Raw genomic sequence first — 27,079 nt, 5'->3', positions numbered from 1 at the left:
GGTCACCCCCGCGGTCACCCCCGCCGCCCTTCGCCGCTGTCACCGCCCCCCGCGCCGCGGGTGGCAGCGGGGCCGCGGCCGGGCCGGGCGGGAGCGCGGGGCGGAGCGCGGGCCGCGGGCGGGGCGGGGGCGGCAGCGGCGGGAGCGGCGCCTGTTGCCCCGAGAGAGTTAACGGTGCGGGAAACTCGCTCGCCGCTCCTCTCCGCCCGTGCCGGGCGCTTGGCAACCGGGGCGCCGCGCATGTGGGACCGCCGGGGGCCGCCGCCCCCCCGCCCCCCTCCCCGCCCCGGACAAGGCGTTTAACGTGCCCAGGAGTGAAGTATGGCATGCAAGGATGGTTTCTGCCAAGGAGCCAGCCATCGCCATGTCCTCGGGTCTCTCCATCGCCCTCCTGCATTGCCTGTGCCTGGCGACCTGGTGAGTAGCCCAGCGGCGCCAGGGGGCCCGGGCGGCCGGTCCGGTGCCGCCGCTCCCCGCGGGCTCCGCTCACCCGCTCCCTGTTTGCCTCGCAGTCTCACCGGGCCGCCAGGGCAGATCAAAAAAGAGGAGAAATTGTGGCCGGAGAATTTCACCAGCATCCTGAACAGCCTCCTGGATGGCTATGACAACCGGCTGCGACCGGGATTTGGGGGTACGGTGGCGGCGCGGTGCCGGCGGCGGGCGGGGGGTCGCTGGGCAGGGGCGGGGGACGCCGCGCTCACCGCTCGGACCGACCCGTGAGTGACCGAAAGCGCGGGGGTGTGTCCCCATCCGTGCTCCGGGGTCCCAAGCCTCCGGGAAGGGCCGGCAGCGAGGCAGCGCCTGGCCCGAAAGCCCGGGGGTGCAGCGCAGTCCGGGGGTGCCCGGGCTGGGGCGGTCCCGGGCTCAGCCCCCGCTTTGCTGCTCCCCCACATGCCGGGCTCGGGCTGCTGCTGCTGCGCTGGAGGAAAAATGAGCACTGAAGCCGGGGTGCGTTGGCTCGGTGGGGATGGAGGGACCTGTCTAATTACACCCAGATTTCTCCCGTTCTTGCCAGGTTTTGACCGGTAAATGCCGCGATTGGGTCCTAATAGAAACAAGTGCACTTTTACCAGCCTAGGAGGTTGGGTCTGATGGGTTCTGTTCCGCTAGTTAGGGAAAATTAGAGCTCAGGTGCCAGTTCTTTACCACAGTTGCTGAAATTCCAGCTCTGATTTAGAAGTAGTAGACTTAATGGCTGTATAGGAATTAGACGTGGTGGAGTTTCAAATTTGCCTTCACCTGTGTTGTGCGTGTGAGGATTTTGGGCCTCTTCCTTTCCCCAGGCTGTTAAGATGCAGTTTTGTGATGCTGAAGAGGCAGCCAGACTTGCTGTTCTTTATGATTTTGATGGTTTTGTGTAGGGACTTGGAACCAAAAATCATTAAGATCCAGGGAAAAGAAAAGCTTATTTTGTGATATGGAATGAAAATATTAAAAATGCAAATTTGAAAGTAAAAATAATATTAAAAAAATAGAAATAAATGCTACAGACCTTTTTATGATGCTCAAAGCTGTAATGAGGCTTTTATAGGCTTCTTCCAATACAGGATTGAATGAGATCCTTGCGTAGGTTTAGGTTGCGAAATACTTTCTTCCTCCTCTGAAAGTACCTTCTCCATACATGTGATCCATCCACACTGACATGTATGCCAGCACATTCCCCTCATGCCATATGCAGGGCTCTCACATGCATGGCCGTGATTGTTAAAGGACAGCACCTGGCACCCGTGGACCACTCTCATTATTTTGAGTGTGTGGAATAAATGAGGCCTTCTTCAGTTAGCTTACACATTAAGTGAGAAGGAAGCTAAATTTATTAACACCCGGAGGAGTCATTGGGAACTGATAGTCTTTTGCAATTTAGTCTTTAGAGAGAGGTTACAGACACTTCTGCACGCGTACAAGAGATGTGCTAAGTTTGGCACCATTTTAGGTTGAATGCCAACTAATTAGTCATCTAGCAAAGATGCTTTATGAGCATTATCAGACTTCCAAAATTAAACAACTACTAAATATGTAATATATGGTGATTTTTATTTTAATACAGTTGTCCTTTGCAGGGTGTTTTGCAAGAGTAGGTATTTTTCCCCTGTAAGTGTGGCAGACTTTCAGCAAAACGCAATCAAGGAGAAAAAGTTCATTGCATCTTCTTGAACTTTCACATTGGCAATATAGAAGTAAATGAGAGAGGAAGGAAAAAACCTCAGATTTCAGTCTGGGGTAAACACTTCTGGGTCAATATTTCACAAAACATATTATTTTGCTTCTTCCTTCCTCATGACCGTCTCTATGGTTTACATTTAACCACTCATCTTTGAGTTTTGAACTTTTAAGTAAAACATGGGGGGAAATTTCTTTGTTTTTAAAAATGATGCTTGCTTTCCTAGCTCCTTACAGTGAAAATTATATACACCTGATTTGAGAACAACAACTTTGGATTAAAAAAAAAAAAAAAAATCAAACGACAAAACCAACCAAAGAAAGGAATTTATGTAATTAATCAGATTTCACTTTTTGATATGGCTCAGAGTAATTGCCACAGACTATTTATTGAAATAGAGAATATCAAAATCAACTTTTGCCTATATTTTGGGTTTTCTTTCTGATGAATCTTTATTAGAAATGGGTTTTGTTGCTTGAAAGTGGGTCACTCGCTAGTTTATAGCATTGCAAACAAAATGTCAGAGGGGATGGGAATATTTAGACATGGAAAGTATAGTGTGTTTTGGTAATGTTAAAGCTACATCACTTTCTGAGGAACAGCAGAATACTTATTTTTGTTTTCTTCTTGAAGCTGATTCACCATCTAGTTTTCACAGGGCCTGAAATGAAATGAAGGTTTTATTTTAAGAACAAAAGGCCTCACAGAGGACTAACTGATGCTGATTTTAAACTTCAAATTGATGAAAATATTGCTAATTCTGGCACAAATTATGTTTAAAATCAGACTTGGGGAGGTAGCCAAATTCTGAATTTTGCTGGCATGTTCCAGTGTTACCACAAATAAAAATACATGAAGATAATTCACATGTAAAGCAAAGCAGAAAATGTTTGATTTTTGGAAATTTCCTACAACTGGATCAAAATTCTCCATACTATCATTAATTTGCACAATTTTTGGTAGTTATGGAGAGAAGTTGAATTGCCACAACATGCTTACAAATGTGGCTGTGGTCTCCTGGGAGAGTTGTGAACCTCTGTGGAGTATGTGGAAGCTTCTCTTGTGGTACTTATGGAGGAGCATGATATGTGTTGAGGGTTAATAGCAGAACGAAGTTCCCCTTGTCATTGGATTGACCCATTCCATTATAAGCTAGCTTTCTTAGGTGAATGTAATAAACTTTAAAAGTTGCTGTCACCTTGCTAGGCCCTGTGAGGTTTGGTAGTATGAAAAACACAACCAGAAGTGTTTACTAAAAAGGTTACTAAAGACCATTTAAGTGAAAGTTCCCATTAAGTTGGGGCAGAGAGGTAATCTAAAGAGAGAAGGAAAGAAAAGTCACCTAGAAATTGAATGAAGTAAAGCAGAACGGGCAGTTTCATGTAGGAAAAAAAAACCCCTGCAACTGCTGTCAGGAAGACTTTAAATGCATTAGAGTTTTGAATTTGAGTAGATGGAAGGTATTTAGGGACTAATGAGTAAAGTAATGCTGTATGATGTTTGAAGATAGTGTGATGGAAATGGAGTTAGTTCATTCCCTACACTGTATGCTGTTATATCATTATCCTGAATTTCAGCATGCAGTTTGTAATTCAAGTAAGTTTCCTGGTCACAACCACTCTATAAGAACAGTTTTTTCACAGAAGCTGCTTGTAGTGACATTAATTAAAATCATCTGCTGGAAAACTTCAAGAGTACTACCAGACTACTAGTTTGATTCAGCTGTAAAAGTTTGAATTAGAGGCATTTCTAGCTGAACCCTGTCTACAGTTTTCATCTGCTTTTAAAGTTTTATGTATTACATGAAGAAAAACTACAGGAAGTTACACAAGCTGTATTTTCTCTGAAAATCACCTTATTACTTTTCTGGTGATTAATTTCAAAGTGACAGTAAAAGTCCAGTCTTTGAAAAGAGCATTATTCACTTGAAGTAAAAGGCCATCATTTTAAACCCTTGCATGGTTTCAGACTTTACCTGAGTGACTCTTGACATTAGCAAGGGCCTGCAAGAGCTGATTCAAACCTGTATTGGATGGTAACTTTAAAAAAATGTAATAGTGTCTTTGAAATTTTCATGATACAGTAACTAATCACACTTAAACCTGGACTTAGGGATGTAGGAAGGAATAGGGAGACAAGCTGGTGAGGGTGACAACACTGTGTGTTGCCATGTCTCTGGTAATTTTAATGAATTGTACCTTTCAGACAACATCTGATCTCTGGCATCTTGCTTTTAATGGCCAATTGCACATGTTTCACCTGGCCAGACCAAAGAAAGAAAGTGGTGTGTGACTTGCCTCCTGCTCAAGGTCCTTAGGCTGGCTGTGAAACCCACTGACCACAAGCTGCATCTGCAGCATCGCCCACAGCCTGTTGCTGGTGTGTTGTGGTATGGTTGGTGAAAACTGGAGCTCTCTCCCTTCCTGAGTTCTGCTCATTTGTGTGAGGTAGAACCTGGCATAAGTTTTGAATCTCACGGTCAACTGCTGGTGATAGCTCTGTGGCTTTCTCTTTGGAAATTGCCACATCCAGTGCTGACTCCTAAATAGAAGGAATAGGACTGTGTTCATTCATTTCCCTTTTTCTTTTCTTCCTCCTTTTGTATTTTTTCTCACGATCTTGTAACGGTGGAAGTGCAGCTGAGTGCTTGGTGGAATTAAATGTATTGGCCATTGTCTCCCCTAGGAAGGGTAGGAGAAGGATTCTCTGCCCCTCTCGTCTGTGTTGTTCAGCTGATGAACAGCATTTCTGAAGAGTTTCATTTCCTGTCTATGCAGGACTTTAGTCAGAAAATAAACACAGAATACACTTGAAGAGCAAAGGCAATTTTCTGTTTTTAGAGAAAATAAAAATATCGACATGATTATTTGCTCTTATTAGGAACTCAAGCGTACCTTAAAGGTTCCATTGCTCAGCATAATAGACATTATAATTTGTTTTTACTATTTGTATTGAAAATGGACTTGAAGTGAGCATTGAAAAGTGAAGTGGGTCAGTGTTTTTTTTTTTTTTTTTTTTTTTTTTCTCAGCAGTTGTCCATTCTTTCTCAGCTGGTGAAAGTTGATGACTCAAAGCTTAACAGGATATGGTGTTAGATACCTGTAGGTGACAGATTTGATTTTGGCCTCAGTTAGTAATGCTTGAAGTCATTACCATCTGTCTGTTGTTCAGTGATCTGTATAAAATTAGCTGATATTCTTAGTCCGGTTCTTAGTAGACAGGTGTCCACATCATGGAAACTGGCACCAGTATTAGGCTTATTGGCTGTCTCAGCAGAGATGGTTTGCTGATAAATAGGCAAAGAAACAGTAATCTCCTAATTTCTGGAGGTATACTTTTCCCTTTTCAGGTTCAGGCATGCTGATGGAAGAACATACACAGAAACCAAGGTTATTATGTGCTGCTGTATTTGTTGTGTTGTCTTTTGGTAGGGAATGTAGCCCATGTGTTTGAATTCTGCATTAATTTTTTAAAAATGCCCTACCTAGTTCTGGCTTCTGAACAGAATTCTTACATATAGCAGGTGTCCTTAGCTATTCTTTCTGATAGAATAAAACAAGACCACATGTTTCATACTATGTTTTATTTTTCATTTTTTCCCTCGCTTAAAAAATGTCAACCCTATTCAGGCAGCAAGAATTTGGAAAGAGAAAATACCAAATCTTTCATACGTAGTTATATTTTTTAAAAATCTGTAGCAACTACTTTTTTTTTTTTTTTAATGTAGCTGTAGGAACTGATGTAATATGATTTTATGTGGTTTATATACTCTGGGATTGATTTCATAATAGCACCAATAACTGCACAGTATTTAAATTGTACTTTGTACGTTGAAGCCTTTGTACAGACTTGTTTGCTAATGTTTCCCATTAGTTGTGGGACCCTTGGTGGCAACATTTGCAATATACTGAAAGCCTGTGCAGGCTTTGGGTGTTTACATACAGCTAGATCTCTGCAGTGACAGTTGCCTATGGAGACGCAGGGATAATGGAGCCCGAAGTCTTTCACTGGGAGCTGTGCTGCAGTTCAACCCATATGTTGACATAAAATGCATGGGAGAGCTCTTTTATGTTCCTTTTCACAGGGTTAGGGCCTGGCATCACTTCTTCAGCCCACATGTAACATCTATAACACTGAACTATTCTGGCTTTTTGCAGGGGTTGCTTTTAATCCTCCCTGAGCTTCTTTAAAGTATATTATCTTGCGAGCAGTGATTCAGACTTAACTGTTCCCACTGCAGTGTGTAGGACTCTCCTCCTATTTCATTGACATAAAAATACACACCAGTAGGATATAAATAGCTCTTCAGCATTCCTGAAGATTTATGGTGGATAGATACTTTGTGAAGATCCATTGAGGGATAAGCCCAAATGGTCATATTTAAAGTTAATTGGCCTTCTTACAACTCACTGCATTTTATTGCCAGCAATAGAGTGTTAAGGATTCTAATAGGATCTTAGGCTTGCAGAGCCTGAGTTGATTAAGTGGTGCAACACATTCATTTTGGAGGGCTGCTTAAATCACCAGTAAAAGTAGGTTAGGTGACTACAGATCACCTCCTCGTTGACAGGAATTCCCATGATTAATAATAGTTTAAAAAAGAAGCAGCAGCATGACTCATTATTTATACCCCCGCTATTGTTACCAACTATGTTTTCTTCTAGAACAAGAAGAATAAGAGATAGGTATTGGTGTCGCCATAGATACCCCTGGGTTGGCATTAAGTACTGGGATGTGCTAGAAAATCCAAGATTTGTCATTTCACAACCGTTAAGGCCAATGTAGGAGGAAGACGTGGAGCATGAAAGGGTTGCAATTGGAGAGCAAGCATTAAGGAGATTATCAGCTTCTCAGTCTTTGCTCCTACCAGACACTGAACCATTGGACCAAGGTTTTGGCTGAAAAGCAAGGATTTGTATGTCTGTACTAGCTGGATAACTGTTATGATGTCTAAAGTATCTCTAGATCCACATTCACCTGCCATTTTCTAGTGGAATAAAATGTGATTTTAACATCTGTTTAGTCACTCTTCTGCCACCGTGTTTGACAAGCGACCAAATGTAAACACTATTTCGTGGCCTCGTAATTGTCTGAGAGTTCCTGCTTCCTTCTTTCTGGTGGGTCATAGTAATAAATATTTGAGAACAGAACAGCAGTTACTGGAGAAGTGAACTCAAACACAGTTTTAATCTTGTGCTGCTGCTACAGTGTTAAGTCGTAGGCTTGCTGATTTGGAGATTAGCTTCTTGATCTTAGCTTTCCCCTTCTTTGTGAGAAACTTCAAAAAACAAAGTTGCAAAAGCCTCTCAGTGCCTATTGGCCATGAAGCTGTAATCATTTAATAAAACAAAAGAAATCGATGTCAGAGGAGAAGCAGCTCATGCTTGTGGGAAAATCTGTCCCTTTGCTCAATTTGGTATGATTGTAAAATTGCAGTGTTCTGTGAGCTAAAGAAAAGAGTATACCATCAGAGGAAAAACACTTAAAGGTTTGGGGTTTATTTAAGGACTATTTCTATTTAGTTTCTTAGAAGTAACAAGTAAAGCAGTTCCTGAAAGGAATTCAGGGACTTTTCTCTGTTACTCAGTAAAAAGGGAATACTGAATATTGAACTCAGTTCCTGAAAGGAATTCTTGCAGGAGCTGAATGCAATATTCAGTATTCTCTTATTATTGAGTAACAAAGACTAATTCCTGTATTTTCTTATTAAAATTATGTAGGAAAGTGAATTTTTCACTTCTATAGAACTGATTCCAGAAATATTTCAAGTTCAAATGAAATAAATATTTATGCATTTAAATCAATCCTGGATACATTTTAATAGTGTGATATAGGAGATCAGTAGTAATTGAATTTCTTCTGCTTGCAAGTATGACTGGGCTTTTCTCTCCTATTTTCTAGCACGGTAGATAAATGTCTTCACTTCTAATCTCTTGGAGCTCTTCTGCTCTCCAGAAATAACTATATTCAGGAAATGTCATTGGACTACGTTGTTAGTAAAATGAGTGATCTAAACACTCATGGATTTCCCTGACTGATGAATGCATTGTTATTTGCAGAAGAGGGAGCAGCTTCCATTAGACATGTTTAGAGAGCAAACCATCACAAAACAAATGGCTTGGTATGCAAGTGTGTTATGGGGAACTTGGGGATTGCTTCTTAAAACCTCTTTGAGACAGACATGCCAAACTACACAACTTCCCAGGGACCTCTGAGCTACCACTCAGACCAGTTGTACAGTGAAATTTCTTTAGAGTTATTTTGAAAACATGTCCTGCTGTGAAAATTAGCTTCCAACAAAGTAATCTTTTTGACATTTAGATGAAAAGTTCTTAGCTTTTCTTTTCTAAATAATTGGCAAATTCTGTAGTAAAACAGTTTTACATGGTTTTCTTTTAGTTTTTGTTCACAGCTTGAGACTCGTTCTAGGTGCAAGAAGTTCAGGTTTCCATTGCTTACTTCTTTTTTTTATCTTTTACCATTTGATTCAAAGGGACATCTGTGAAGAATGATTTTTTTAAATATTTCTTTTCAAATGGGACATATTCTTCTGTTGCTAACTCTGTTGAGTCTTTCCTCGTTTCATTTTTACATTGCAAATATTATGATAAAACCTGAATTATCAGACTTGAGCCACTGATCCTCTTAGTAATTTGAGTTGTAGGGGTTTAGAAGCTGGTTGTGAATTTGTAGATCATGCATGCTTTTTTCAAACAGATACTGTTTGGTAAGACCTTCAGTAGGTTTCTTATTTTAAACTTAGGATGTGAGTTAATTACCTGAATTAAACTGTTAGCCAATGCTTTGATCACAAAATCATCATAACAGCTGATAATAGCAGCTTTTTAGACTTTTACGTTAGGAAGAGACCTAAATCCCAGTGAAATTAGTGTGTGTATTCTTTGGTTTAAGGGGAAATATAGAGTGTACTGAGGAGTGAATGCCCATTTAAAATTTCAAGGTAGTAAAGGAAACAATAAATTAGAATGAAAGTGCTTTCTCTGGTGGTTGATTTGCTGTACACAGCTGTGAGAGTGCAAAAACTCTGCTCAGTGCACTGTTTTTGACAGTGTCCTGAGTATCTTTGGTTCTTTCAAGACAGGCATTGTAGCAGAATGTGGGTCTTGGTATTGTGGTATCAAACCCACAAAAATACCTAGACCTCCAACTTCGATTTTGGATATTAGTATTAAAGCACTTAAGTACATCTCAGGAAATGGTTTCAGTTCTTGATCCAGCAATATTGAATTGCTCACTGCATGGCATGCTAATGTCTGTAGTCCAGTTATTATCAGAAGGTCTGGTCCAAATATTAGTAATAAATGCTTTGAGGAATGTGAATTTCCTGGATTCAGTGCTTGTTGTTAAGTGGAATGGTGTTTTTAGTAAGCCTTAATTTTTTGGCATCAGTTTTCTTAGCCCTTGATTCAACATTGGTTTTCTGAATGGGGATTTGCATGGAAATGCTGCTTTTGATTTACTTATGTGGTAAAGGTAATTGAGCAGTGCTGCTTATTTGAGACTTATCTGAATTGACCTCTGTTTGCGTTTTGCTCTTGCTCATCCACAGAACCCTGAAAGCGGTAACTGTTCACACACCAGGATCATGTATGGGAATTGTTGACCTGCAAAATTCAAATTCTCTTGCTCACTTCCTTTTCATACATTAGGTCCTGTTACTGAAGTCAAAACAGATATATATGTCACCAGTTTTGGACCTGTTTCTGATGTAGAAATGGTATGTATTTCTGGGATTAAAATGCCATTTCCTGGTTCTGAGAAACCATTAGCTGCAGTAGGAGTGGATGCTTCATCTGTACTGTTCTGTCAACATGCAAATTAGGCAAGATTAGTAACAGCTTAATTTACAGGTTATAATTAGATACATAAGGCCTGATTCTGGTCACACTTTCAGTGGGTTTTGGCTGGCTTAAGAAATTCACTTCATAGGATTAAAACAGATTTTCACAGCACAAAGGCAGAATCCAGCCTTGCTGGGAGTGTCTAAGTCAGTCTACTGTGGAGAAAATGTGTAATATCTTTGAAATTGGTTTTCATTTCTGAAACTTGTGTTATTCTCAGGTGAATAATAATGACATCACTTCAAAAATACTTATTGACATTTTCATTTCAGATGAATGCCCTTTGCTGATCTTTGTGCTCCTTTAAGCATCACTTTCAGCAAATGTTTGTCTGATAAGTTTTCATAAGTACCTGAGAAATTAAATGTACAAGTGACATGCATGAAATGGTAACAGAGGAAAAATATTACATTTGCATGTTCTGTTATTTGTGCCTGAATGGCTTTTGCTTTCAAGGTCAAATCCAGCAAAATTCTCATCAACTTCTAAAATACAGTGATGTACCCTTAAATCATACAGCAGTTGATCTTTTTATAACATATTCAAGAAATCTCTTGGAAATAACACAGCCATATGTGCTGATCTGAACTTCTTCATGGAAAAAGCAGTTTCAGGGTAGTAATTTTCTTCCCATATAGTGCTGTTGTTCACTTTGTGTTGCACCTGATTTACTTCTATTATGTCGAAAGGTATGTGATAGCAAGGTATTTTTTCAGGAGCTACATTCGTGACAGCACTCTGAAATGCATCATACCCTTCATTGGTTTTCATGTGCAGTGTGATGCTTATCAGAGTGACAAGGGGTACAAGAATGTGGTCCCAGGGAAATCTGGTAATATGTGCCTCAAATCTACAGTGAGGGCTGCATGGCTGCATCTCTCAGGTTTCATTTTCAAGGGAAGTTATTGGTTATATTGGAGCATATGTATAGCAGAAGTGAGAACATGGACTGAAGATGGGTAAGGAACTTCTAAAAGGAGAATTAACAGCCGATATTTCCCCTTTCTTCATTAGGGATGATTTAGGAGGCTGTTTAGGGATGCAGGAATCGTTTCTGGAATACCCTTTAGTTAATGTATCCATTAGTGACCCAATGTAATCTGAATGTGGCTGCACTCATAACACTTGCTGCAACAGTGATGTGTGCTATAGTCTCAGAATGACTTTTTAGTTGCTTTTGCACCCATTTTCATTTTGTAATGAAAATGGTTGAAATTTTATATTACAAAATCTGTCAGGTGGAAGCTAATAACAGAAACTGCTACTTATGAGCTATGAAGTTGCCAGCAAGAAATGACACTAGAGGAGAAACTTTTCATGGATTAACTATAAATCACAGTGGAGGATACAGTCCTGGAAAAGAAGACAGATATAATCCTAAAATGCTTTACACTAGTAGACATGCCTCCTTACCAATGCAAAGAGATATGGCCTTATAAGTCATTTCAATGGAAACATTATTCAGAAGAATTTGAAATTAAGTCAGAAAACATTGTTTGGCTCAACAACAAAATCAAAACTGTAAGTTAGAAAGGACTTAAAGCCATCCATATGATCTTTTTCAATGCCACATGATAGGGTTTTTTTTGTGAAATGCTTTAACTTCCCAAGATGAGAAATGCATTCTTTCATCCATTCATTCACATATGATTTCTCATGATGTGTCTGTGTCTGCAGTTCTGCAATTGTTTGCATGTGTCCTTTGAAGCACCTGAGTAGCTTTTCTGAGGAAGTTAATGGGATTGTTACATACTTAAAAAAAAACGTATATATATGCAAATCTCTATATAATTTGTTATCCCTGTTTTGTAGGCATGGCAAAATAGTTGGCTTTCCTCAGTTAAAAGCTTACTTTCCATAAGATGAAGTTAGGTTTTCTTTCCTAACTTTAAAGTGGAACTAATCGTTTGTCCCGGTGTTTTCAATTTAGCCAGCAGCAGCTGATCTATGGATATATTTTCTTTAAAAATCTGTTGACAATTCTTGTCAGAGATCATTTTGTTTCCAGTTATATGCTTGACTTCAAATTCGGTTGCCTGCTTCCTGCAACCTAATTAGGTTAATTATTCCTTAATGATTAAACGTGTAGCAGCTTATTGATATGACTAATGTAAGAAATTAAGCTATTAAGAAGTACACAAGACACTTTAATTGGTGGAAAAATGTTTGTGTACTGGACTTAAGATTTTCTTTTCTAATGATTTCTTTGCTCCTGTGGGATTTCTTCTTTTACAGGAAACACACATGCAAATGTGATCTTTGTTTTTCTGCAATTTAATACAGGAATATACAATGGATGTCTTCTTTCGTCAGACATGGGTAGATAAAAGATTAAAATATGATGGCCCTATTGAAATTTTAAGACTTAACAACTTGATGGTTTCGAAGGTATGGACTCCTGATACTTTCTTCAGGAATGGGAAAAAGTCTGTTGCACATAATATGACAGCCCCAAACAAACTCTTCAGAATAATGAGAAATGGCACCATCCTGTACACAATGAGGTATCTAATGTGTTTGTTTGACTTCTTACAATTACTGTATGCAAAAGTTGTACTGCCTAGACAAAATGGCAACCAGAGACTATTTAATTTGTTCCATTATAGGCTTACAATAAGTGCAGAGTGTCCCATGAGATTAGTGGATTTTCCCATGGATGGTCATGCTTGTCCTCTCAAATTTGGGAGTTGTAAGTTGCAATTATGAAATTTCTTGTAACTACAGAGTTTAAATAGAATTAAATTTTGAGCAGTTACTAGACTTTCTGAATTTATACAGTTATGTCTTGATATGCAATCCCTATGCAGACCAAACTCCTGTTAAGTTCCTCAGGACTTCAATTTAGGACCTCAAAAATTAAACCCAGATAACTGAAAAGCTGGTGGTGATTCAGCTATTATGTTAAACCCCACTATTCTGGATATACAATTGCTTGAAATACACAGTTTTTCTTGGTTCTTGGGGAGGAATTGGATACTGAGTGAAGTGAGAGGTTCTCTGGAGAAGACAAACTTCAGGTAAAAGGCACCTAGGGAAGCAGGTTAGCTGACTTTCTCTACTGGTGGGCACATGGGCATCCTAAGAAAGAGTTGTAGGTTATATGCAGAGATTTGACCTCTAGTTGTAATTGTCTTTGTGCTGGCCCTGTAAGAGGAGTCTGCAGGGCAAGTTTAGACTAGATAAATAACTTTTTAACTGGTGAGAAATCTTAGTGCAGATGACTTTCCTTTTCTGCTTTTAAATCCGATGTAGCTTTTTGAAAAATGTCCAAACTTTGGATAGAAGGAGCAGTCTGGAATACCTGCATAACAAACAAGAGAGGGTAGTTGTGGTTCCCTGGTGTGAATCCAAAGCAGAGACCTCTGAGACCCTCTGGAGATGGTTGATACACTCCATTAACTATCCTTTTATTCTTTCAAGCCTTCTTGTTCACGGACTTCTCTGCTTTAGACTCTCTCATGGCATGAGAGGTTAACCTGTCTTCCTTGTCCCCAAAGCTCTGAAGTCAGAAAGGGCTGGAGAACCTTCAGAGATTTTCCATTGCATAAATCCAGCTTATACAGCTGGGTAGTCAGCCTGGACAGGGCTATGAAAGACACTGCTCTGATATGATTTTTCATCAGTGGAGACCTGGTGCTGCAGGATTTGTCTTTGATATCAGCTGCATGATAGGGGTGCTTTGGATAGTGTGGGCTCACCCACAGTCACAGCTCTTCAGACAGAATCACCACTCAGCAGGGGTTGTGCTGAACACAAGTCGATTTCCCACAGTCAAACTTGAAATAACCTATAGCCATTTCAAATGTAAGACTGATTTGATTCAATTTTAACAGGAGTTTGGACTGTGTAGGGATTGAATGCTAGCCCTAAGATACGTCTTTTGCATTAAATGTAAAATGTTTCTTTGTGTGTGCTTATTTTGGGGCCATTGTGATTTATTTTTTACTGACCTATGGTTTCTGGCAAATATTTTAAACAGAAGCTTAAAATATTGTTGTTTTTAGTATAATCATTCTTTTCTGTAATGTGCCCCCAATTCCCAATCTTCAAAATATATCCTCCTTGTACATACTCTTTTCTTTCTTCTTTTTTTTTTTTTTTTTTTAGATTAGTATATTTTAATAGTAAAATTTTAGTTAGAGGTTGCTAAAATGAAGATAAACTTTGCATGCCCAGTAAGGGCTGACCCAGAAGGGATTTGCGTTTAGTCTTCACATTCCTATGTGAAGTGAATTTATGTGTGACACTTGACATATAACCTCAGCTCTCATTTATTCTACTCTGAGGGTGGCTTTGTGGGGGTAACTTAACATGAAGGATATCTTCTGAAGTCGTTCATGTGTGTTTTACTGTTTGCTTTCAGTAGGCTTGGGTTCTTAGTAAGGCATGAGAAAAAGTTTCCTACTTATGCAAACTGATGCTGTGTTGTAGATGCTTATCCAAAGAGTGAAATGATTTATACCTGGACAAAAGGACCTGAGAAGTCAGTGGAAGTTCCTGAGGAGTCTTCCAGTTTAGTTCAGTATGACCTTCTTGGGCATACGGTGTCCTCTGAAACTATTAAATCTATTACAGGTAGGAATCTCATCAGGAAAAATCAACTCGAGGTAAAACTAACCTGTAACATTGTCCAAAGCTTTTTTCCTTTTTCTTCCTGTAAGTTTTATTCTACTGAATGTCATAGGGTATGTATTAAGGGCTGAGAGAGTGTAAATCTGAATTAGGTTTCTGTCCTTGAGATTTACATTTGCAGATTCATTACAGTAGATTGCGACAGTCTTTCAGAAAGCTAGAATGAGATCATTACTCCAAGGGACAAAATGAGCATTTAATAACTGCTTAAAATGCAGTTTGAAGGGTCAAGAGGATGCCTGGGTGAGGAAGTAATTTCTCAGCACTGTATCCCCATTATGTGCAAAAGACTTCCTTTGTTTGGTGGTGCAAACAGCTCAGGATAGAAGTACAGCATACAGAATGGGTTATTAAAACCATAAAACCCCTCTAGTCAGATAAGGGTAGGCACAAATATGTTAGTCACAATAGATACTTCTGCTGATTTGTGCTGTAAGAAATAAGGCAAATGGCAACTACAGGCATCCAAAATGAGTGAAGTATCACTGATGAGCAGTGTGGTGATAAACAAGCACATTCCCAAAATATTTTTAAATTTTGGAATCATTTTCTAAGCATCAGCAGGTTTGGGTGTTGAGATAGTCAAAATGAAAGCAATAAAGCAAATATATTTGATGTATTGGTCTATGGATGTTTTACATAAAGATGAAATGGCATTTTGCAATTCACTAGTAATTTACTTCTCAGCAGATAGATTATTATTAGTTAATAAAAAAGGTCCTTACTGTGCCAAAAGGTTCATTCTGTAGTGCTTCATTTAGACAATATATTGAGTTTATGGTAAAACTGCTTTTTTGGTCTGTTTGCTTAATATAAATGATAATGTTTTAGATAAATTTAGAGTATTTTAAATTCTTCTCAATGATTGTTGCATTTGTTTCATTATCATAGTGGGGCTGACTTATAAATCTAGCAAAAAGTTGAGATGCTTGCATAACATTTGATGTGTGTCATTGTTCTTATTATTTTATTCAGCAGGTAGGTACCGCAATGTTATGAATACTGTGGTAGGTAGATAAACTGTGTCTTAGGATTCTCTTCTTCAACAGCTGTCAAAAGGATTTCTAAAATCATGCTTATACTGTAAAATGTAATCCAGTATTAGTTGTATTATAGTATTTTTGATATCAACTTCCTTGAAAGGACCTACTGTTTCTAGGATTTTTTAAAAAACCTAAATTTATTCTTGTTCTAAAGAAGATACCATTCTGTACATGTTAAGTTATATGAATAGCATATTCATGAATAACAATCCTACTTGAGAGTCTGAAAGTTATTCTGCAACACAAATGTTATACAGAGAGAAATACTTTCTTTCTTTTTTAGGTGAATATATTGTTATGACAGTTTATTTCCATCTCAGACGGAAAATGGGTTATTTTATGATTCAGACCTATATCCCATGCATTATGACTGTGATCCTCTCTCAAGTTTCATTTTGGATAAATAAGGAATCCGTTCCTGCTAGAACTGTATTTGGTAATTATTTCCTTTTTTGTTTTTACTTTTTCTTGTACTTGTTCTTGAAATAACTCTCAGTAGAATAGGCCTTTTTAGTGCCTTGGGGTATACTCCATGCTATTGCAGAAACAAGGGAATAATTTAAATTCAGAGGGATTATTATATTGATGTATGAAGAATGTTGTTATGTGAATCCTTGGAATCTGAAGAGAAACTTGGAATATATAACCAGAAGGGTGGCATGGTCACCTGTAGCAAATGGCTGCTCAGCAGTAGGGATTCTACCTGCTTGAACGAGCAAACTTGAAAGAACTGGCTCTGAGTAATACACTCAAGTCCTTAGACTACATCCAGACCAGGTTTATCCTCCAGTGGACAGTAGTGTAGGTACTTGAACTCATGGTTTATGGAATGCTTGTAAAATAAATTGATTTGGGGTGTGTGAAATGTTCCAATATCTTGTTATGAGGTATCTGTGTCATCAGTGGAAGCTTGCTATGAGTAAGTCTTAGATTCTGTTACTGTAAATATTGTATTTAGTGCTTTTCTTTCCTTTATACCACTACCATCATGAAAATGAATTACAAAAGCAAAATGACCACAAGATATTAAAATTACTGTCTTCAAAATACAGCTTGAATGAGATGGCACACTGAAAATAATGGAAAAGCTTCAGTGGAAGACAAAGTGCAAGAATCTAAATGGAAATATGTTTCCTAACAAAGAAACAGGATAAAAACATTTTAAAAGCAGCCTAAATTAGGAAGAGAATGTTCTACTACAAGCCTTTCTATAGACTGCTAGATGCTGGCAAGAGTGATAGGGGCAGCTGTACTGGCAGCTCCAAGTGTCCAGAAGAATGATTTAATAGGGAAAAATCTGATAAAGACTGCCAGTAAACTAGTATTGTCACAGACTGTCTCCTCCCTGTTTTTGGTTAATGTTTGGTTATTTATTTCACTTTACCCTATTTTTACATCTGTTAAACAAATGTTTTTTGAAACAATTCAGACAAACTTTTTGCTTGAAGAGGATAAAGGTGCACTCTGGTCCTTAAAAAGAATGGGGCTAAATAGAGATGGGTCTCCTTCAGGGAAAAAAACAAAACCCAAACAACTTTGTACACTTTTTTTTTTCCTCAGACTTAAAACATTTTCAGTGGTGTGGTTTTCAAGACCTTCCCACTGAAGAAGGTTTTGTGAGGTGGCATCTGTATTTTTTATCTTTCTGAAAACTCTGAGAAGTCCTTTGAGCTCTCATGACCTGGCTATTACACTTTTTTCATTTTTCTTTAGTAGGAAGGACTGATTTCATTGTGACCAGTTCTCTGTATGGCAATGTGTAGGTGAAGTGCTTTTTAAATTGTATTACCTTGATGGAATACCATCATTTAACAAATAGGGATGTGAGGAATCTGTTGAAAAGCATATTTGCAATGAGTTTAAATTCTTCTGAGCATAAGAATTGCATCTTGAATTAGAATGGATACAATGTTCTTTTCCTAAGAGTAAGAACCTCTCTATTTGTTGTCACTCATCACTGAGGTTATCATGCTAGGATTTATGCAGTGTTCACTAGATACATGGGGTTTTACATTTGTGTGATATGGGATATTTTGGATGAAAAAAGAAAAGAAGACCCCATTCATTTGTTTTTATACAGCATGTGTTTGCATTTGAAGTACTACCATGAAGTGACCATCTTTTGAGTTCAGTATTCATGCTTGCACACTTGTTAATTAAGGTTGTTCTTTCAGAAGATGAAATTCTAATTAAATTTTATTGGCTGACTTGTAGCAGAAGGCTATGAAAAATCCTGATGATTTCTTAAACAACAGAGTTTTTAACATAATATTCTTCCTTAGCACCAAAACAATAACCACCACCTAAATGGTTGTGGCATTCAGAATCATTTACAGAAGAGTCATGTTTTTGTTGCAGTCTGAGGAGTACTCCTCAATTTAACAATTTAAATCTTATTCAAATATTTAGAAAATAACTTGTAAAAAATTCTACTGAACTTGATGTGAAAATTATATGAAATGAAGGTTTCTGTGTTTTCTTCATGTAAGCTGTAGATGATCCACTGAAGTCATGGTTTCTGTGCTTTTAAAAAGTGGTTAACTCTTTGTGGGCTTAGCTACTCCTGGATATGTGATGCTTGCCATGACTTAGATCTAATGCAGCATTCACAAGCAGCAGAGAAAGACTCACAAGTGATTTAAAATTCTTTGTTTGAAGCAGCTTGCAGTTCTTGCTCTGTTTTACTTTGATTCAACAATTCTTTTGCTTTATTTTTTTTAAGGAATAACCACAGTGTTGACCATGACGACACTGAGCATCAGTGCAAGACATTCACTGCCAAAAGTATCCTATGCTACTGCCATGGACTGGTTCATAGCAGTTTGCTTTGCCTTTGTGTTCTCTGCCCTTATTGAGTTTGCTGCTGTCAACTATTTTACTAACATTCAAATGGAAAAAGCCAAAAGGAAGACAGTAAAGTCCCTTCTTGAATTTCCAGTCGCTCCAGTACAAAGGAAAAGAAGTACAGAAGAGACATTCACGGTATGTTTTCAGCTTATGCAAACACTTTCTGTATTTTTGGTGGTGTTTCTCAATAAAAATTGGCCTTTAGATTCCTCCCAGGTTCCCTTTGAGCTAATGATGCGTTTTACATCAGATTAATGGAAGGCTAATGCTACACTATATTCAATGATAAAAACCTGTAAAACATGATTTAATTATTGTTATTGAATAAACTCAGGGGAGAGGTGGCAAATATGTCCATCCATACATGCACTCTCTTCTACGTTTATTTGTGTTTTGGTGAAGGTCAGTTAGGATCGGAGTCTTGAGGAAACTTAGTTTCCTTTTCCACATTGATTCTGTATGGACTGATTATACAGGCCAAGATATTGCAGATTATAAGGGCATCATGTTATCTTATGTGGCTAATATCTTTAATGAATTAAAATATGTTAAAACATTGCAGCTGTACCTTGGAACACTTCCCTAAACATCACAATTCTCCTTGCATTGCATGTGCTGCTTATCAAGAGTTTTCTTCCTTTATCTGTTACAATTTCAGGAATTTTTGAAGACTATTGGATGGATATAATTTTTATGTAATTTGTGTATCTTTGCACAGTAGTTACACCTCAATTCCTGATAAGTTTTTGGCGCTCTGTTTAACAAAACACTTTCCTGCTTTCCTAATGCTTTGGATTAAGTGTGACTTGTGTTGGAGCTGTTTTAGTGTGTGGACTAGCTAATAAAGGCTCTGTTGGAGTCTATGTTTTTATGGATCTTTTACAGAAAATGAAAAATAGAGAAATTGAGCTAAAACTTTTGGAAAAATTAAAGTATATAAAGCTACACACACGTGAAGTAGAAATTTAAGCTTTAAACTTTTTTAAAGTGCTTAACTGCTAGGGTAGAGGTAACAAGCTTTAGGCTTTGCGATAGAGTGAAGACATAACAAAAATAGGGTAGACTGCTGTTTGTAACTCGTATGAACTTTATGTAGGGAAGACAGAGTTTTTTATATATGCTAGGATAGAGGTTTTTTACAATAACAAGATAGAACTTTAGGCTAGTAAGATAGAGTTTTGCGTTAATAGATATGTTATGTGCGTAGGTTCTGATACTGTTTTTCGTAGTTTTACGAACTCTAAAATTGTACTTAGATTGGCTAGTGTGTAGATAAAAAATATGAATATGCATTTTGCAATTTGGGATAAAAAGCCTCAGGGTTGGAGGTGGAGGCATCGATTGATTGATTAATTCGATCTATCGATCTAACTTCCATTCTCTGTAACTTGAGGAACGATCTTTGACAGGGAGCCGAGACGGGATTTTAAGGTATTATACATCGTGGTCTCTGCTCTAAGGGACTTGGGCCTCGGGGTCTCCCCTTTTTCTTTTGTAGCACTTGCTACCGGAGCGCTGGTCGGGACAGCCGGGGACTCAGCGTGGGGAGGGACCCCGGGGCCCCACTGTCTTTGCGATCTCCCGGACGGGAACTCTGCGCGGCTCGGGCTCTCTAACTGCTCTCGGGAACTCTGCGCGGCTCGGGCTCCTACTGCCTTTGGGAACCTTGCGCGGCTCGGGCTCTCACTGCCCTCGCAATCTCCCGGACGGGAGCTCTGTGCGGTTCGGGATTTCTTGTTGCGTCTGCGTCCTTGTGGCTGAGGGCTCTGTGTGGGTTCGGAATTTTGGAGTCCCTTTTGTTGCTATGATCTTTGCGGCTGAGATCTTTGTCTGAAAATTGTGATCGATTCTTTTCTGTTAGTGCGATCTCAGCGATTGAAAACGCTGACAGTAATAAGAGGTTGCTTTACCCTGAGGCTGTAAACGATATGCTTTGCCTATAGTCTTATTAGAGTTCTGCTTGTTAGGAATTCTATGCTTTGTTTGCTGTTTCATTAGAGTTATGTGTGTTAAGATTTCTATGCTTTAGTTATTGTCTTGTTTAGACTTTGTTTGCCTAGGTTTATAATCGATTGTAGAATAAGGCCGCTCTTAGAACTCTTATGCCTTCCGATGTGTGCTTCTGTATAAATAAATTACTCTATTTGGATACTAAAATGCTGTAAGACCCTTAGAGACTTTTACACCCGTACAACGACCTAGGCAGGCTCGATCTCATTTCCAGCTTAGCTCCCTGGTGATTGCCCTTTCCCCTGTTTTCCCATTCCCAACAAATGGTGCTTACTCTCTGAAGCATCTTCTACGAGACGTGCAGCTGACAAAGCCACTGCAGCTCCCATCCCAGCCACGCAGTGGGCCGATGCTTCCCAGCCGTGACTGACTCCTGGCAGCACCACTCAAGAGGGGAGACGCTGACAGCAGCGTTGGAATTTACTCACTCTTCCTGTCAGGCTGACTTTGTAATTTCCTTTGGCTGAGCCAGGATTTAAGAAGTGCTTTTTTAGACTAACTCTTGTTAATTTTGTCTTCTGTCTCTTTTCCCATCTAGTTTGTCTCTTTCCCTTCTCATTTTTGCCTTCCCACCCCTTCCATTTTCTGTTGCTGCGCAGCTGCTGTCCACCCACTTCCATTTTTCTTCCCCTTCTTTGCTCTCCTACTGTAGATACTGTTTTCAATCTCCTGGCTATGTTGTTATGCTAGCTCCCATTTCTGCTTAAAAGGATAGATCTGCCCCTGAAGAGTTTGTTATTTGTCGCTCCATTGGCTGCTGGTAAGAGACAGGAATCAAGAAATATGTTTATAGTAGCACGTAGTTCACCTTGTACACAGAAGTATTAGTACTATGAGCTTTTGCTAAGCTTCTTGACTGTGCAGTATGAAGTTTAGCAGAGTATCTTGGCTGCTCCTGAGGAGTGAAAATAAACACTGCTTTTGTTGATGGGTTTTATTTGCATGCCTAGGAAAAGGAATTACTTAAGAACAGTTTAATCCTAGGTTTATTTATTAAATTTTATTTAAAACAATAGGAAAAACAGTAGTTTTCTCAGGTAGTTTAGTAAAATTTATTCTCATGGAGGCTTCAGAAAACTCTTTTGATTCATGGACAGAATTGCATTAAGTTAGTACTGTGTAGTGCTTAGCCATTAATACACTTTTTGGAGAAATTCCTCTTTTTTTTTTCTGTTGTTGTTATTGTTATTACTATTGCTATTATTGTTTAAAAAACAGCAGCAACAGAACGCACACATCTTCTTTCAACTTGAAAGACAGATAAAATTAGATGTGAACAGTTCTATTCCACTGCTTAATTAATACTGCTGGGATAAATGTGGGAGCGTTCTCACAGATTGGGAGATTTTGAAAGCACTTAAGGGAGCAATCTACTCAAGGGATTACACAGTAAGGTTGTGAGTATGCAAGGGAGTGACAGTGTTGATTGTACCTTGAGCTGTTGTTTTTTTTCACACCTTTCTTTGTAATTATGCCTATACCACGATTTGAGACTTTGCTCCTCCAGGACAGGTGTACAAGGTGAGCCCACGGCTGCTGTTATAAGAGCTTAACTATTGTGCAGTCCTTTCTATGACTAGAGGATTACTTCTGGACTCCCACTGTGCAGAACAGAAACTAGGATCACTGCTCTCATTCTCTAGAACCTAACATGAATGCTGCACCCTGCTTTACAACCTGACATGTAAAATACTCCTTGCTATATTTTGCTTAAAGGACTAATCCAGAATTTTCTTTATTCCTTATTATTATATTCTATATTATTATTATTATTATCTCTTTTTTCCTTATTATGAATCTGAGTTTTTGTTCTGCACAAATCCTGTCTAGTCAGTGCTGATGTACTAGAGATAATGAAATCTCAGTTTCCTTTGTACCGAGATTGGTGGTGAGTTTGCGGTGCACAAAGAATAGCCAGACTGTAGCAAGTAATTTGTAAGCAAGGTTTCTTAATGTAAATCTACACATTTTTTCTCAATAGGTAAACAATAGGCTTGATTTCTTGACCCAGTTAGTATTTAAAAAAATCTGTACTGTGGTGGCACTATTGTGGTAGAAATTCTGTTGTAACAGTACAATTACCAGAGCTCAAGGAAAAGTTGTATTTTAAACTTGAAATTTTTTCAAATAGACTTTGTCAGTCTCCCAAAATTAAAAATTTTCACTTAGCCCACAAGACGTGTATGCTAACTGGGAAAGAAGATGCCTGAATACCTAAACCTTACAGTTCTTTCTTTCTGTTGAATATATGACAATTTGCAATGTGCTTTGGATCTTCTACTAAGTGGGGGGGAGATCCCTGTCTTAAGCCTATTAGCCCTATACTTTAGCCTACCTTGAAACGGCATACAGGTGTCTCTTCCCACTTCTTTTGCAATTGAGATGCCATCTGTATAGGTTCCCTGAAAAATTATGGAGCAGTTGAGGTTGTTAAGGAAAACAAACATGGTGATATAATACTTTTAAATAAGGGGTTTGTTTTATGAGCTGTTGATTCTGCATTATTAACTGGATGGTTTCATGCATTTGATCTTTTTTTCTTTTTTCCTCAAGTAACACGGTGGAATTGGTCTGGAAGGATTCTATGAGGTAGCAACTTGGGCTATGAAACTGTAGAATATGAAGATTTTTCTATCTGATGATATTAGAAACTAGGCATATTAATGGTAAACTTTGGTAAAGATAAATTGCACATTTTTAGAAGTCCCTTTTTGACAGCCATATCTTTGACCAATTTCTGTCCATAGAATTAAAGTGGGTTTTCTATACTGAATTGATTCATATATTACTCATGCTAATTAGAACTTTTAGCGGTGGCTTATTTTTCTCTTTTCAGTCAAAACAACTTTTATAGTTGTCTTGGATCAAAGGCAACTCCTATCATTTATCATTATGATCAAATGATTTGGAAATATTACTTCATATTATGTGTTTCTTCACTAGAACAAATTAATCTTTACTGTGGCAAATGTGGGCTATCTGCTTTTCTAAGTTATTCTCTTATGTAATTATATTTACTCTTTTGGAGCCACATGATGGGTGTGACTGATGAATGCATTGATTAAAGTAAGCATTAAATGCAGTTCAGAGGCTAGCTAATTAGTCTGAACTGTGAACTGTGTTAATTCCAACAAAAAAATCCTGGCATCAAGCTAACATACCGGGCTGAGGGTAGCAGGAAAAAGCCTGCAATAGCTGCAGATGCAGTTTGTGTTCCTTTACCACTGACTTGACTTTAGCCATGGTAATCTTCAATATTTTTTTAATACTCCTCCCCCTGCCTACCCTATTTCAACTCTTTCTTCTTGTCTTTAACTTCTTGATACAAACTTAATGTGTTTGTATCAAGGGAGGAGAAGGTCTGCAGGTTTGTATCAGGTCTGCAGAGGACATCCCAGGAGTAGGACCCAAGCTTTTTTGAGGTCTGCCTTGAGTTCACAAGGGACTTGAACAGACTTTGTCAGGCACAGCAGGATAGCACTGAAATATGTCTTAAGACAAGAGAGGTAACTTAAGCCATGGTTACCTGTGATTTCTTTGTTTTGGGAGCAAGTTAAAATGCTTTCTGATTAGAAGGAATGAACTTATCCCTAAGTGTTCTGAACTACTTTCATTAGTATAAGCAGAAATGTTGCTGCAAGTCAGTGTGTGACGGAAATGAATGATTTATAGTTTGTTATTGGACTCCTGAGTCTATTTTTATGCTTCTGTACTATTTCCTTTTCACTGTATTCCTATGAAGTTTATTTTTAAAGACCTACCCAGTTCTGGAGATGAAGAATGCTACCGAAAAGTAGTCTTCAAAAAATAGACTCCTAAACACTGGTAACATGAGCTTCAACCTCAGCTGTTTGTTAAAAGAGTGTGAAACTCAGGAAAATCCAGGTCAGACTCAAAAAACCCCGTTTTGAATGGAATTATTTCTTCAAACTCAGTCACACTTTTTCTTCCTCTTTTCTGAAGACAGTTAAATGTTGTGTTGTCTTTAGCAAGTCCTGTAGCATCTAGTGGGGGAACTCAGGGGTCAGGCTCTTCACTGCCATGTAGGCACACACTCCTTGCTGGCATCCACCTTGCAGGTTTACGTGAAATGTTGTCTTGTAGACAACCTGCATACTGCTTTTGTGTGATTCAGATGCATTTTCTCTGGTATGAAATTATCTTTTAGTAATTTATGAGCATAGCTCAAGTTACGTGATGGGGTGGGAGAAAAGTGGACATCCTTTGGCAACCCTTGGTGAACAGAGATCTAGAGCAATTAATCTGGCTGATGGCCAGCTCTGTTTCCCAAACTCCTGACTTACAGAACAAAGATTGGGCCTGATAAATTGTTCTGATGGGCTGCATCTTGAGGCTGTAGGCAGGGTACCTCTTTTTTTAGTGTTTAGTGTTTAGCAACTTTTTTTGCCGTTGTTCTTAAGCCCTGAATTTGATTAATGGTGACATACAGCAGATACACTCTTGTGTCTAAGGTCTAGACTCAAGGTGAAACTGAAGATTTTAGTTTCTGGACCAAAACTGCTATTTTAATACATAGACATAATGGAGAGGTATAAAAAACCTACCAGACCTAGAGTAGTACAACTTTGCTCCTTCTTTGGAGCAGTAGAATAATAGCTTCCTTTGTCCCAGAAATAGTGGAGCTAAACCCTCCTGCCGCCTCATATATGAATGGAAGGATCTGAGGAGCAGCTTGTTCTTGATGGCAATACTTGGGCCACAGGTCTGGTTACTGGACTCTGTAGGTTGATGCATAGCCTGTCTCCTTTGTGTGACATAAACAGTTCTACAGTTAGGACACCATTTCAGATTTTAAATGTAATGACCTTTTTTTCTTCTTCTCCACTGCCTAGGCTGTTACGGTTTGAGTGTTTTTAGGGCAGTGGCATTTAAAACTCAGATCCTAATGAAGGACATCAGGCTCCAGAAATGCAGAGAGTTCATCCAAATATAAGGACAAGACCATACAAATGGAGGCTGCTGTGCCATGTGAACAATTTCTTTGACATGTCAACAATTTTTTGCTGCTCTAATTTCATTAGCCAACATTTTGTTGTTGATGATTTGCAGTCAAGATATGCTAGCATGAGGTTTAAATAGGATGAGAGTGGATGCAGGTCATAAACAACTGGCACATTTTGTATTAAATTCTACTTGAAAGGTAGGAGAGTGATCACCTGGGAGAAGGTTGCAGTGACTTAGTGGGAACTTTCAGTGTTTGGATACCTGAAGATAGAATAGCTCCAAAATGGTTAATGAAATATTTTGTTAGCTGTGATGCTCAGGTACAATGATTTGGCTTTTTGTGCTTCCTTGATTTTATTTGCCTTTTTGTTGTTTTGCTGCCTTTTTTTTTTTTTTTTTTTTTTTTTTGTCAGGAAGGGGTGTTTTTTGTTCATTTGGGACTTTTTTATTGTTGGTTTTAGTTGTCAGGGTTTTTGGTTTCTTTTATTTGGTTGGTTTCTTTGGGTTTTTTGTTTGGTTCTTTTTTGGATTTTTTTTGTTTGGTTGTTTTTTTGTTTGTTTTTTGCTTTTTTACTTGGTTCACTTAGTTCTACTGATCAACTGGTACTATTCGTAATGTATAAAGCTAAATATGTGCTCAAACAATATGACTTGAGCATAAATATGAGACCTAAAATTGAATTTTTAAAAAAATATTTCACATAATATGTCTTTTTAGATAGTACAAATTAAGTGTTATATTAAACTTTGTCTCTCTTCAACAACCTTATATTCCTCTACCTTTAACATGGTTGGGTTGTGGAATCCATTTAAACTGGAAGTAGAAACATTTCTCTGCTGCAAAGTGAGCAGAGTAATTAATGGAAGTAGGCAATGTAGTATGGGGTTTGTGCCTAGATTCTGACCCAATTTAACTGTAATGTAAATTCCACTGATTTCCAGAATTCAGTTATAATGAAGATAAAAAATGGCATGGGGGTTGATCAAAACTGATGGGATTTAAAGGTGGACAATGAAGTTTTCTCTTGTTGTAGTGGAAATGTTTTTTGGGGGAGATTTGGTTTGTTGTGATTTTTTTTCAATATGCACAAAAAGAAGCAGGAGTTTAGCTGCAGCACCTGGCGGATAACAAAAAAAATCCTTCTGGAGTGCTATCTTTCCCAAGCCTTACTAGGAAATGTTATAATTGATCATTCTTCAATTTTCTGTAAGTATTAGAATGATCTGTCAAAGTAGACAAGGAAATCTGAAGGATATACTTGGCTGTTACTCATCTGATGCTAAAATACCTGACAGTGTTTACTGTAAGTAGTGGAAGAGTTTATTTAAATAGTATTAGGATAAGGCTTCTTTTTGGAAACCAAAGCATAATGCATTTATTTTAAAAAACACTACATCCCATTGTTTTGAGTTCCAAAATATGTGTGAGTGTCCTTCTCTGTCATTGTGATGATCTACTAGAAAAACAAAAACTGTCATGCTTCAAAAAACATATTCCTTATGTGTTTTTCATTAGAATATACAATGCATGTTTCTGTTTAAGAATAAGTTAATTTCCC

General features: G+C 38.4%; 1 protein-coding gene across 1 annotated transcript in view; it reads left to right on the top strand.

The window, feature by feature from the left end:
- Positions 1-238: 238 nt before the first annotated feature.
- GABRA4 (gamma-aminobutyric acid type A receptor subunit alpha4) overlaps positions 239-27,079 on the top strand; it is a 48,785-nt gene continuing 21,944 nt past the window's right edge. Inside the window, exons 1-8 of the mRNA XM_063401875.1 lie at positions 239-417; positions 513-631; positions 9,832-9,899; positions 12,307-12,527; positions 12,630-12,712; positions 14,455-14,598; positions 15,982-16,134; positions 18,421-18,680. Of these exons, the coding sequence (XP_063257945.1) occupies positions 335-417; positions 513-631; positions 9,832-9,899; positions 12,307-12,527; positions 12,630-12,712; positions 14,455-14,598; positions 15,982-16,134; positions 18,421-18,680 (1,131 nt within the window). The 5' untranslated portion in view covers positions 239-334. The remainder of the gene's footprint in view (positions 418-512; positions 632-9,831; positions 9,900-12,306; positions 12,528-12,629; positions 12,713-14,454; positions 14,599-15,981; positions 16,135-18,420; positions 18,681-27,079) is intronic.

This window comes from Prinia subflava, chromosome 7 (assembly GCF_021018805.1).
Source record: "Prinia subflava isolate CZ2003 ecotype Zambia chromosome 7, Cam_Psub_1.2, whole genome shotgun sequence".
In the NCBI taxonomy this organism is placed as follows: Eukaryota; Metazoa; Chordata; class Aves; order Passeriformes; family Cisticolidae; genus Prinia; species Prinia subflava.
The sequence above is the reverse complement of the archived record's forward strand: the minus strand, read 5'-3'. Positions and strand labels throughout refer to the sequence as shown.